Raw genomic sequence first — 12,927 nt, 5'->3', positions numbered from 1 at the left:
CAAATATTGTCCCCTACTCCAAGATGTGATATTACAAAATATGCATATTACACAACAAATCGCATTTCCCTCTAACAAAAAGATGCTCAGCAGCACCTGTTTGTCCCAGACAAACAAATTCCACAACAAACCAAAACAAAGCAAAAACAAATGAACAAACAAAAAAAACTCAATATTCCCCCCCCCCCCCAAAAAAAAAAAAAACACCCCGGGGGCTGTATTTAGAAACTTGAAGTGCTAAATTAAACTCTGAGATGTGCAGATGGGAGATAGACCCAGCCTTGACTAGACAGGGCTGGTGATCTCTTGGAGCAGAATGGACTTTTATGATCTCTTGCTGTTCCTTCTAACCCTGTATTGCAATTGCCAAGCAGAAATCAAATATTTACAAGATAAGTGCAATTGTGACCTGGAACCACAGTCTGCAGTATGACTACTTCCACCAAACTGGTGTCAAGATTCACACAAATAACAAGGAACAATAATCTAACTACTTTTGTATATATAGTAGAAACTTTAGAGCTTCCCCTCCAGCCCTGTGGGGGGCTTCATTATCTTCTCTGCCCAAAGGACTTACCCTAATTCCAACATTTTCCAAGGCCAATGAGGAAGTGTTTAGGGCAAACTCTGCAATGCCCTCTTCATTTGTTGTATAGTTTTGTTCCTGTCCTCCTTGAAGAGAAATTCTCACAGTTTCATTGGCCATTGGAGCATTAGACCCATCCACTAGTTTCACCTGGAGGAGCAAAACCAGTTCAGTTTAGAAGGAGAGGGATGGCTGCCACCTGAACAAGACTGGTAGAGCACCAAGGTAAAGATGTTGAGCCCGTGTCAGAAAAGGAAGCCCCAACAGCACTTTACTCTTTCAGAGACAGCTGCAAACTTTCTGAATGCTTTTTCTCTTTCTTATCTCTGCCTCTGGGTAAGAGGAGTGGATGTGGACAATGACATGCACTCACACCCCTGAGGCCTCCAATTAAACAGGTCATTGTAGGAGGAGAATTTTAGTGGGCTGGAGAGGCAGAAGCACAAGGACAGAATGAAGGTTGTGCTGTCAGCTGCTGTACCCCAGTTTGAGAGCCTTCAGAGGAAAGGAGATCCACAGGGATTAGCAGCACTGAGGTCCAGCATCCTTGCAGAGCTGGGGCATACATCTGACCAGAAGGTTCAGTAGCATCATTGCCTGGCACTCATTCCATTCTCATGGCTTCCCTACCTGCCCAAAGAAGGGGATTCCTCGCTTGTAGTAAGTATCTGAAAGCTCAAATATGACTCTGCTAATGGTGGTTGTGATCTCAGAGAAGCTTGTTCCAGTCAACTCCACTCCTGCAGAAAGAAGCAAGAAGAATTAATTTGCCTCTGCCTGACCAGAACTCCTTTTACTCTAGGCCAACCCTCCTTTGCTGGATAAACTCTTTCCTTGATAGTCCTGGACTAGAAGTGGGAAAGCTCTAAGGTTCTAAAGGAGAAAAAATCTGCTTTTATCCCTCATTCCTACTGGGCAGGCCCCTCTGCTGGTCTCTCCTGGGCCCATTACATGGCTCTTTCATCCAGACGATCCATACCTGTATCCTCCTCTTTAATCTTGGCCTCTACATGGAGCTTATTCTCATATCCACCTCTCTTGAGCTGGAATAATTTGGTCTTTACCACTTCAGAAATGCAGCCATAGATATCTGTCTGTTGGAGGAAAACAAACAAGACCATTATATTCTCATTTTTACAATGCTTATTCAACTTTATGAATTCATCACTGTGTGTTGCTCTGAACTGAAAAAGAAGCCCACAGCCTCACAGATAACCTACCTCTGTTGTTGTTATCAAAACTGGAAAAAGGCATAAATAACTTGGCAAAAAGCATATTGAGATATTCCAGCAAGATTAGAGAAAAAAGGGTTTGCAAACTAGACAATTTTTGTGTATGTTTGTGAAGCTTGAAGCTGCCAACACTTGGTACGAGTGCATAGGGAATTAGTCACTGTGTGCCACATAAGAAATGTTTGTCAGGCATCAGGCTCTTTGGAAAATAAAGCTGCTTACTTAAAATGTGTAAGCCATATGAGTGATACATAAACCAAAGCCTGTGTATTTGTAAGAAGAGGATGACAGCTGGAAAAGTATTTTCAAAGCTTGCCACCTCTCTTCAGCAAATTCATGTACAAGGCAAGTCTCCACAGAAGAGGTGCCTAGAACAGAGGTTAGAACCACAATATTTATATTTTCTTTTGACACTTGTAACAACAGTAGTGGCAGAGGTAGCTGTAGACTCATGTGGCTCGTGCTGTAGCAGAGCCCAGAGAACACAAGAACATCTATATGCTTTCTTCTCCTGGCATATTTCCACAAGTTATTACTCCAACTTCTGCCAATTAACCCAGCATTGTTGCACTGTCTGTGCTCCAAACACCTTTCAGTTTCACTCTTGCCAGTTAAAAGGGGGAAAAAGTGCGTGTTTTTTTCTGTCTGTCTTTACCACTGCTGCTAAACCCATATTTCTTTCCCTCTTGCTCAAAATGCATCAGCCTCTCTCCTGGTTTATGCTCCTTTCCTTCCTCTAACACCTGCTTCTGTTCCCACAGATTGTCTCCAGTGTAAGCCAACTCCAGCTCTGTTCTCATTGCTCATGGCTTTTCTATCTTTGCTCTTATAGTCTCTACACTTCATCTGACCTTTCTGTTATTTCTATCATCTCTTAATTCTCCATCAGATTCCGGCCTTTACACACATTGCTCTTCCTGCTCAGACCTTCCCCGTTATTTTTACCTTTCACATTTCATCTTGCACGCAGTCTTCTCTCATCCTTCGGCCGTCCTTAAAATACATGGATTTTCACAGAATCATAGAGTCATGGAATGGATTTGGTTGGAATGGGGCTTAAAGGACATCTAAGTTCCAATTCCCCTGCCATAAGAAGGACCATCTCCCAACAGACCAGGTTGCTCAAAACCCCATCCAGCCTGGCCTTGAACACTTCCAGGGATGGGGCATCCACAGCTTCCCTGGGCAACCTGTGCCAGGGTCTCACCACACTTTAACACTAAGTTTGTACGTACTCAGAGCAAGCCTGTGCCTACAAGGCATGCTCAATAACACTTTCTCCAATCACTCTTCCCACCAGAGCAATCCTGACTCACCTGTCCAGAGAACTCCTCACAGACTGCTCTGGACTCTTCACCATAACAGGAAATGGCTGCACGTTCATAGTTCCGGCAGACACGGAAGTTCACGAGGCCGGGAACAGGCTTCCCAAATGTGTATCTACAAGCAGGGAGGATTGAAAGGAAAACAGACACTTTAGGAATGTAACAGGGACATAGAAAAATTACAGGCTCATTCCCATTGATGCCAGCTGTCTTCCCTGGAGCGGCCTCCGGGATACACAGGGCCATCATAGGAAATAAAAAGCAGAAAGGAATCTGGTACCATATGCTAATGATGATTTTGTTGCGAGTCCCCCTCATGCTGGAGAACATGTTGCAAGCATCTACCCAAACATCCAATTGTGACAGAACTGGCTTATGTATGTATGAGCACTGGGTCTTTACTCTCACTCTTCAGCCCAAGCCATGGCTCTGCCTACAGGGTGCATGGAACACTGCAAGGCAGAATCCAGTGAGGTGGCCCAGAGGAAAGAGGACAGCTGCATCCCCTAGGGTTTCCTCTCCACAATAACAAGCAGAAGATACAGCTAAAACATCATTCCTGGGTAAACTGAACTAAAGACCTCATCCCTAGCACTGTAGCTGGTGTGCAATCCTCAATGACTCAAAAAATACGCAAGAAACACTCTCACCAAAAAAAAAAAAAAAAAAAAGATTAAAAATATGTTTCTATATGTTACACACAAGGTGCATCAAAAATAACTGTTGCCTTTTGTCTAACAGTAGATACAGTCTGCTTGGTCCTGGGACCCCAAAAGGATTGATAAATATAATAAAGTCTCATCTCTCAGCCTCCCAAATGAACTTTCATCAGCAACTCAAGAAAACACTGAAACCAAGCAGAACTTGAAAGAATTACACTCACAGTCCACAAACTGTCACCTTCAGCTCCTCATCAAGAATGCTGATCACCTTGGGCATTTTCACTGTCACTTCAAATTTTGGCAGCACTGCAGCAGAACCAAAGGAAAACAGTCTAAGTGGTAGGGAATAACATCAGAATGACACATGAAGGTGCTCAGAGGCTGTTCTGACAAATTACCTAAAAACCTTTTACATCTAAAGGGTCAGCTTTTAGAGGCTTCTGTCACCTGCACATCCTACTGAAGTCATTTAAAACCCCTCAGCCAAGCATTGTGCCAGGTAAGAAGACAAGATTATTACACCAGCTATGAAAATACAGCAGCTTCATAGGTAACACATGGGTTATCAGTCCCACAGCAGTAGGATACAGTAAAACAGAGAGAAAAATCTGCAGAAGTTTCCCACAAATATACAGACTGCAGCCTGGTCTCTGCATTTTCAGAGCATGTAGACCTTATCAATGTTCAAAACAAGAAGACCCCCTGGCTTCTCCAGTGATACAACACAGGGTGACATCCCATCCACACCCAGGTTCAGGAGGGGAAGTGGAGATCGTCTTGGGAGAACTAGGAGGGGATTCAGGGCACAGGACAGAGCAGTCTGCAACTGAAAGAGATCAAAGCACTTTGAAACTCATCTACCAGGACGCCTCTCTGCTGCATGAGTCAGGCCATGACAGACAATGTAAGAAAGGCTGCAGCTGGCTTGCTGGGGTGGGAAGACATGCTGGTTGTTATCATGTGCTGGTGTGTACTGGGATACCATTTTTCTAGCCAAGCAGATGGAAGTGCCATAGAGGTGAGAGCACCAAAGAGAGGTTAAGGCACTACAGCATCATGCAAGCTACAGGCTTAGCTTGTGGGGCAGAAAAGGTAAGATCCTAATTTACAGCCTAGACAGCCCCAGCCTAGACCCAGACTTATGGTGTGACATTTGACAGGTTTGCAGCCAACTGGAGATGAGGCTGTGGCCTAAAAACACCTCAGAAAGGAGGTAAGGCCTGTGGCTGTCAGCACAGACTGATCCAAGCAGTTTGCTCCTCCTGATAGGAGCCTTGCTGAGGTGGGTGTTCTGAAGAGCTGCACTCCATGGTCTGGGGCTTAGGGAGAAATGGAGATAGGTCACTCAAGTGCTTCAGTCTTCTCCTCCTAAAGAAAAGATTCTTGGGAGGGAAAGAACACAGAAACAAATTTCCAGCGATGCTGGGCATCCTGGTCAGGTGTCCTACACTGTTCAATTAAGATTTCATGTCCCATGGGACTAGCTGTTAGGAACTTGAAACTGCAGTGGCAGTTACCATACTCCTCCACAGAGAAAGATTGCTGAACTTTCTTCCCAGAGGCCTTCTGTGCCACCACAGTGTAGGTGCCTTGGATAGGTTCAGAGGTGAGGTTGAAAAACAGCTGTATAAATCCCATCTCTAACTCTGCGTTTGTCCACTGGTACAGACGATTCTTCTTCGGGTCCTACAGATAATGTGATCACAAGGAGATTGTGAGAACAATGGGAGTCTGCAATGGGAGTTTGAGGTCCAGCAAAAGCAGTGAAGTGGGGGACAGCCCCTGTGCTTCAGGAGGCTGCAGGCCAGGAGTGGAGGGCACTAGCAGAGTTTTGGGGGAAGTACACAGCAGGATGACAGGGGAGCTGTAACCTGGGCCCAGGTACCTGGTAGCCACCATATGAGTTAAAATTCTGTAGAGTTGAATTAGCATAAGGGACCAGTTTAATATAAAAAATAAACAAGAATTGAGTTGAGGCAACTGTTTAGTCTGCCCAGGTTGAGGTGCAATAGATGTGAATGTGAATTAAATGTTTGTACATACCTCAATATACACCAGTGGAATCTAGAAAAAGAAGAAAGGAAGCAGAATGTTTAGACAGAATGCAATGAACACAGTCAAATGACAAGGGCTATGACCACATTTCAGGGTAAAAGATAATCATCCAATGGGGTAAGGAAAAAAGTTGCTGGTATGAATCACCAGAGCATTTGGGTATGAGAAGACAGGGGCAATCCTTGGTCTCAGGCACAAAAGACAGCCAAAATTACTAATTACTAACTCTGGATGATCTGCAGCGCTAATAAGAACAGGTGCACACTGTGGCAATGGCAGATTGCTCACTGTTTATACCAGCACTGTCCATTTGCAGTTTGTCAAACCTTTCCAACAATGCAGAAGGCAGTTTTGTGCAGAAATTTGACAACAGATCCTGTTAAAAAGAACTGAGGTGACCCAGAATTTTCACAGTTATCTCAGTATACTGAGATCTCTCCCCAAAAGAGACTATTTTTCCTCCCTTTACCCACATTTGACTTAAGGCCAAATAAGTTGAAAAACAAGTATCATGCTTACCATTTCATTCACAGGACGGAACTCTTCATCCAGAGCGACAATTCTGAACAGGACTGATGGAGAAAGAGAGTGAGGTTCCACAGTGCAATCAGTAACCAGAAAAATCAGGTGCAAAAACAAATGGTATAACAGACAACAGGGTTGTTCTCTTCTAAGGAAATTCCATTTACTAGAATGCTAGGTCATGCTAGAAGGCCTGCTATGGGTACATGAATAAGAGGATGTTAGGAGCAAATCCATGGCAGTGTGAACATCTTACTGATCACAGGTATCAGAATCTCACTGATCGGGACCAAAGTTAAATTTAAGTTGCCTTTGTCTACTTTGCAATGAGGCATTTTTATGCCAGAATTCACATGGGTCTTCTAATTTTATTATAAGTAGACTGACTTCCTAGGAAGGACGAATGCAAGCAAATTACTTCAGCACTTGGCTGCAAGGTTGTGTTGGCTCTGGATGGAGAGAGAATTCAGTACCTCTTTTAGGACACTTGTTTTTATCCACACCAAATTTAGGAGATCACTGGCCCAGAAGAAATAAATAGCTTACATAATTCTTTCTGTCTTCATTGAGCAAAATCAGCTGCTGCTTTAGAAGCTGTTTCATGACTAAGTCTGAGTTTTGGCACTGTTCTCTCTAGGATAAATATCCAGTCTTTCTCTGGTTTTAATGCAGACCTCCTAACTGCAAGGACCACAACAACAGAGCCCACAGTGAGAGAGGGAGAGTGTGCAGGTGCCCCAGCTATGTGCATGCACCTAAAGATTCCCAAATTTTTCCCTTTATGGAGCAATAAAACACAAGTCTCAGCCACGAGATTGAAGTTCTGACCCCCTCTGAAAGCAACTAATATCTGGCCAGCATGATCCAACAGTTTTGTACAAATGTTTGTTTCAAATGCAAATCTCCACCCCTTTCCTGGTACCTGTCTGTCCGGGCTTGTAGATGGGTTTGTCTGTCTGGATGAAGACCAAGCTCTCGGAGTTCTGGACCGCCAGTAATTTGCGGCTGCTGAACTGCAGCGTGGCCCCCTTCACCGTCACAGTCAGAAACACAAAGGGTAACGGGAGTCTTGGCTTTGGAAGCTGGAAAGAAAGAAGACCACCTTTAAAGGCTTCCTGAACTGAACGAGCCTTCATGAAATAAGAGGTCTAATATAATCCTGATGGATCCAACACAGAGGTGAGAGGAACAATAATCAGGAACAAGAGACTGATTTTTATTTGTCCCATATTCCTACCCACTCCTCCTGCTATGCAGTGACTGTGCAAGTATTGAGCAGCAAAGGAACTCCTAGGTCTAGCACCCAATTTTTAAAAATTTTTACTTCCCTGACCAAATCTTTCCATCCTTTTCCTTTTGACATTCTCAAGCAAAATGGAATAGTCTGTCTTCTCTTTCAGGGTATGTCCCTAGTCCTCGCAGAACATTTCCTTTTCCAAACCAGACATGCCAAGACATCTACACCTCTCTTTCACAAGTAACCAAGTCAGTCTTCAGCCTACATCTGACAAACCAAGACAAAAATGCCAACCTTTTCAGTGTCCTGAAGAGCAATTCCTCACTCTTCCGGTCAAAGACACAATCTAGGCTCTGAGCTAAATAATCAGGTTTTCCTAGTTGCCTACAACTCATTATAGTCCCTGGGGCTTACAATTACATTAAATTAAAAATTTCCTGCTTTGCTGGGTTTTTTTCAGATACAGGCAATCACAGCTCTTTGTTCTTACATTAATTCAGTATACACTAGGTGGAAAGTATCTGAGGTCCAAAAGCTCTACCACAATTTGAAGGCACTGAAGTGACAAATTGAGGATGTTGAAGGATGATGTGGAAAGCCATTTCACCAAATGGAAGTGAGTGAATCAGGAGTGTCAATATACTTTCTTCTCCTGTCCTAGAAAGGGGGTGGCTTTCTAGGATTCAGCATCTCACAGTCATTTAGCATATTAAGGAGATCTCAGCAGTAAGAGAGTGTTGAGGATGGACATGAACACACCTTTAATCAAGAGGCAACTGAATATCTGCATAGTGTAACTCTGGTCATTACTTCTCAGTGCCTTTACATTTTATGCCTGGCACAAAGGAACTCACAGAGAAAGGGATGCAAGTGAACACATCTTTCTCTGACACCACATCATCAATCAAGCTGCTGTTCCCCCATAGATCCTCGACTGTGGCACTCAGCGACACAGACTCGTTCAGGTGGGTCAGCTGAATGCAGACTTTCTCTTGAGAATCCGTGTGGATCAGATAGGGCACCAGCACCATGTACTGCCTAGGAACAAGGGAGAATGATAGGTCAGAGGAGCAGGAGCAGACAACAGGAGCTGTGTATAAAGAACAATCAAACCAATCTTTTGCTGTGCAGGGAGAAGCGTGCATTCCCTAAGCGTGTAATAAGATTTCCAGCATGTCTGCAGCAGCAGGGGAAAGCAGAGAGGTCTCAAATGTAAAATACCAAAGAAATTCCTACACACAAACATCTGGAAAGGATATGTTTTTCTAGGTGCTGGCACAACAGCAGCACTTCTTCCTGGGATCCTGATTAAAGGCTGGTGGAAACTCAACTGTCACTTTCGCTAGACACTGTTAGAAGAAATTAGAAGCCACACAAATGCCAGTACCCAGTGGAAAAATTCCATTGACTACACACTGTGAAGTGTCTGTAGCATTACTCTCATTCCTCGCAGAGATTCAAAACCGCCACAGCGTGGTGCCAGATCTTAAGCAAAAACACAAACAAGTTTCAGGTTTTCAGGAAAGCAAAGCCCTGTGTCTCAGCTCAACAAGGGATCCCTGCTCAGCCCTGGGCAGCCTCCTTCCTTCCCAGGGTGGCAACTTGCCGGTGGTGTCCTGGTGCCCAGCACTGCATCTGGGAATCAAGCCTGATCCATCTAACACTAACCGTGCTCCCATTTTGGTGGACAAGGACTGGCCTCCAATGGGCATACTCAGAGCAGCAAGCAGATGGAAGAAGAGCCCTCAATACCTCAGCAGTAAGGCAAAGCATTCCCTTCAGCAGTAGCAGAAGAAGCTCTGGCACCTTTTTGTCCAACAGCTGATCTGCAGGGATCAAGCTCTGGCCCCTCAGAGCCCACTGCCTGTTTCCCCTGCATTTGATGAAAGCACTACAGCACAGCCTTGCTCAGAAATTCCCCTGCACCCCTTGTGATGGGCTCTGTGATGGGTGAGGTGCTCAGTGCGTTGCAGGGGAGGAAGAGACATTGCCAAAAAGCCAAAGGAGAAAGTCTTTGGGATGTCAGGACCCTTCATGTGCTCCTCCTACCACACATGCACACACATGCACACAACACAAATGCCCTTCACATACCAACCACAAGGGCAAAAGGGGGTGAAGAAGGGAGGCAGGACAATATACCCTCACAAACCTGGACAGTCACAGTCCTACAGTGTCACATTACCCTGGGTGAGAAGGGAATTTTCATTCCTTTAGTTGAGCTGAAAAATGTGAATTAAAAAATAAAGCCATTTCCAAGCATGCCAGACGAGCTATTTGCTCCTTTTCTTCTCACTATCGCTTTTAAAAAGCCAGTCCCAGCTCCTGGGCATTTCAACCTGGGAGTAGGACAGTCAACCCAAAATTAAACCTTTCACTGTCCTTTCACAACAGTTTGTCTCTTAAGAAGACCTCATTGCACAAACATTTATGAAAAGTTGTCTTTCTAAAGAACTAATTTTGTGCATGAAACTTTGTTGAAATCCTATTGAATCCCCTGAAGTTTTACTGATATCTCAGTTTGACACCTAGAGTTCCTATTTGTAGAAGGCACTTTACCCAGCCCTGATATCTTTATTCCTGGATAAAAGAAGTTAGATCAAGACAAGGGACAAAGAAATAGACACAGGAATACAGCCAAGGTTGCCTGCCTGCCCAGAGACCCCCCAGCATAGCTTACGGCTCTGTGATGGGTGAGGTGTCTCCTGGAAGGAAGAAGAGGAGGAGGAAGATGCTCGATTTGATAAGCAGCCCGCTCATCCCCATGGTGCACAGCAGGACGTGGTGAGCCAAGCAGACACTCAGTGTGGTCCAGTGCTGCTTTTACTCCCCCTCTGCTCTCCCAGTCAGCCCCTTTATACTCTCCTCTGCAAACAGCCCGGGGGCTGGAGGAGATAAGGGCTGGGGGCCAGGGCCCATCCGGAAACAGGGAGAGGCAGCAAGGAGGAGCTGGAACTAGCAGCTCCAAGTCCGGGCAGAAGGCCAGGGCTGGGGGGGAGAGGGAGGGGAGGGTTCCTGGCAGGCCAGAGCTGTTGGGGCAGGACAGAGGCAGTGGAAGAGGAAAGGCTGTAGCTAAGGAAAGAAGGGCTAACAGCAGAGCATGAGGAGCATCTCTGCATGGAGATGGAGATGGCACTGGTCATGGAGGTTGCTGGAAGAACAGGAGCTGTTTGATTTCCTTCTAACTGGGAGCAGGAGATTGAGCTACGACTTGGGAAACAAGCCTGGGTGTGTCTAACTCCCATTAACAGGTTGTGAAAACAGGGAATGGAAATTGAAAAAACCTTCCCTCTCCACCCACACTGTTCCCTTATGCTCCCTGTTCCTGGTGCCATCAAAGCTAATGCCAGGAAAAGAGGCCACAAAATGCCTGGAAAATCAAGTCAACTAAAATGATCTGGCCTTCACCCTGACAGAAACAGGGACAGTGACATGACGGGAAGCTGCCAAAAGTTGAACCCATTAACAGCATGTAACACATTAACCAAGTGCCCAGAGCAGCAGCTACCCTCACACAGCAGAACATATGTGGCCTGGGTCTTACTTTCCTTCTACTGGTTCTGGTTCCAGGTCAAGTTATTGATACGTCTAGATCAAATTATTGTTGTTTGACAGAGTCATCCAGATCTAATTAAGTGTATATTCATGTAATGCACTGTGATGGGCAATGTTGTACCATAGAGGGAAATGGGGTCTTTAGACCACTGTCTTTACTTGGTCTGCAGCAGGAGGATCAATAGCTCTGGTAATTATTACCCTTGCAAGTGGCAGTAGAATATCTGTTTTACTTATAGTTCTAATGCAAACTCCAAAGAGTGGAGATCTATGTTAGAGGATGCAAAGCGTAATTTTCAGATTAAAAAGTGTGCAGGATAATTTTTTTTTCTGTTTGTCCTACCCTTCTCGTAATATAATCATCAAAACTTTGGTAAGCTGAGTAACTCTGGAGTTAAGAAATCCAAGTGCAGTGCAATAACAAACCTTCATTACCGACTTCATTCTGCCCTGCAGTGACCTTCATAGGAAAAAGAGGATAGCAGTGCATGTGCAATTTCCTTGGGGACTTCACAAAAGACAGCCCAGATTTGTGCTCTTCCTTCTGCATCTGATACCTAAAGATAGCTTTGCTTGCCCAAAAGAACTGTAACCCAGGAAAGTCTGCCTCACTCACAGAGGAAAGGATTCATACATATGGGCTGGTCAAAGCCTTTTTGAAGAAGATAAATTACAGTAGTAAATGTCAGGAGCTGTACTGATGGAACACCAACCCAACAGGAGGAGATGCAGAACTGCACATGGCAGAGGGATCTCTATAGAGATCTACCCTTTTTGTCAAACAGCCAAACAGCTCACAGGGCTACCAAGCCTGCTCCTGATCATTAGGACCTTGGTCAAAAATGTGCTCTGTAGCCAAAAACTGAAGAGAAATGTTTTCAATCCATTCAGGCAAGGTAAAATAGGCAAGCTCAGAGACATGCTCATCTCACCTACATATGATAATATAAGAAGCTGTTTCTTCAGTGGTATTCTCTGGTAAGGTAACTGGTAGATTCCATTCTACAGATGCTGCCACCATTTTGACAAAGCAAGCAAAGTGTTCAGCATTATTTCATAGTGTCTGGCAACTTTCTGGGAGTCAGAAACAACTATCTTTTGGTAGTTGAATGGACTCTGGCACAGATAACATGACTCTCCCAAAGTAACCCAGACAACCCAAGATGAAAATTCTAAAGTTTTGACCTCCTACTACACAGGAGTTTCCCCAGATCTGGCTGTTGCAGTCATGGCTATGAAAAAGCAGACTCCCCCTTGTTGTAACACATTCTCACCTGAGACTCTTATCTCAGTGAACTCTAGATGACACTCAGTAGACATCCACTGAGCTAAGTATGCTAAGATCCACAATTTTGTCTTTATCCACCTTGATAACTTCTTGTGTAGCATCCTGTTAAGCAGGTGGAAGATAATGCCACTGGTAGCTGGCAAGGATTTCCTGCAATTTTTATAATAAAAATATATGCAGTCTGAATTGAAATGTTGAAGTTGGTTATTGTGCCTCTGTGATTGCAGGAATAAGATCGCTCCTCAGCCTTCTCTGATTTAGAATAAAACATCCCAGCTGTCTCAGCCTCTCCACAGAGGGGAGATGCTCCAGTCCTTTCATCATATTTGTGGCCCTGTGTCGGACTCTCCAGTCAGTATGTCCATGTCTCTCTAGTACTGAGCAGCCCAGAACTGAAGACAGTGTTCCCAAATATTCACTGTGGTTTTACGGCATTCAGACTCTGAGCCTGTCTCTGCTCTATTT

The 12,927-nt window shown here is 44.6% G+C and overlaps 1 protein-coding gene across 1 annotated transcript in view; it reads right to left on the bottom strand.

Moving 5' to 3' along the window:
• The window catches only part of A2M (alpha-2-macroglobulin), a 29,535-nt gene extending 18,964 nt beyond the window's left edge, over window positions 1-10,571 (bottom strand). The window contains exons 1-11 of the mRNA XM_018908330.3: window positions 10,300-10,571; window positions 8,474-8,657; window positions 7,305-7,464; window positions 6,380-6,432; window positions 5,849-5,869; window positions 5,323-5,491; window positions 4,027-4,111; window positions 3,135-3,258; window positions 1,566-1,680; window positions 1,217-1,326; window positions 578-736 (exon numbers count right to left, since the gene is read on the bottom strand). Coding sequence (XP_018763875.3) covers window positions 578-736; window positions 1,217-1,326; window positions 1,566-1,680; window positions 3,135-3,258; window positions 4,027-4,111; window positions 5,323-5,491; window positions 5,849-5,869; window positions 6,380-6,432; window positions 7,305-7,464; window positions 8,474-8,657; window positions 10,300-10,385 — 1,266 coding nt within the window. The 5' untranslated portion in view covers window positions 10,386-10,571. The remainder of the gene's footprint in view (window positions 1-577; window positions 737-1,216; window positions 1,327-1,565; window positions 1,681-3,134; window positions 3,259-4,026; window positions 4,112-5,322; window positions 5,492-5,848; window positions 5,870-6,379; window positions 6,433-7,304; window positions 7,465-8,473; window positions 8,658-10,299) is intronic.
• Between the last annotated feature and the right edge of the window lie 2,356 nt (window positions 10,572-12,927).

This window comes from Serinus canaria, chromosome 1 (genome assembly GCF_022539315.1).
Source record: "Serinus canaria isolate serCan28SL12 chromosome 1, serCan2020, whole genome shotgun sequence".
NCBI classification, from domain to species: domain Eukaryota; kingdom Metazoa; phylum Chordata; class Aves; order Passeriformes; family Fringillidae; genus Serinus; species Serinus canaria.
This window is presented reverse-complemented; position numbering and strand designations above follow the sequence as displayed.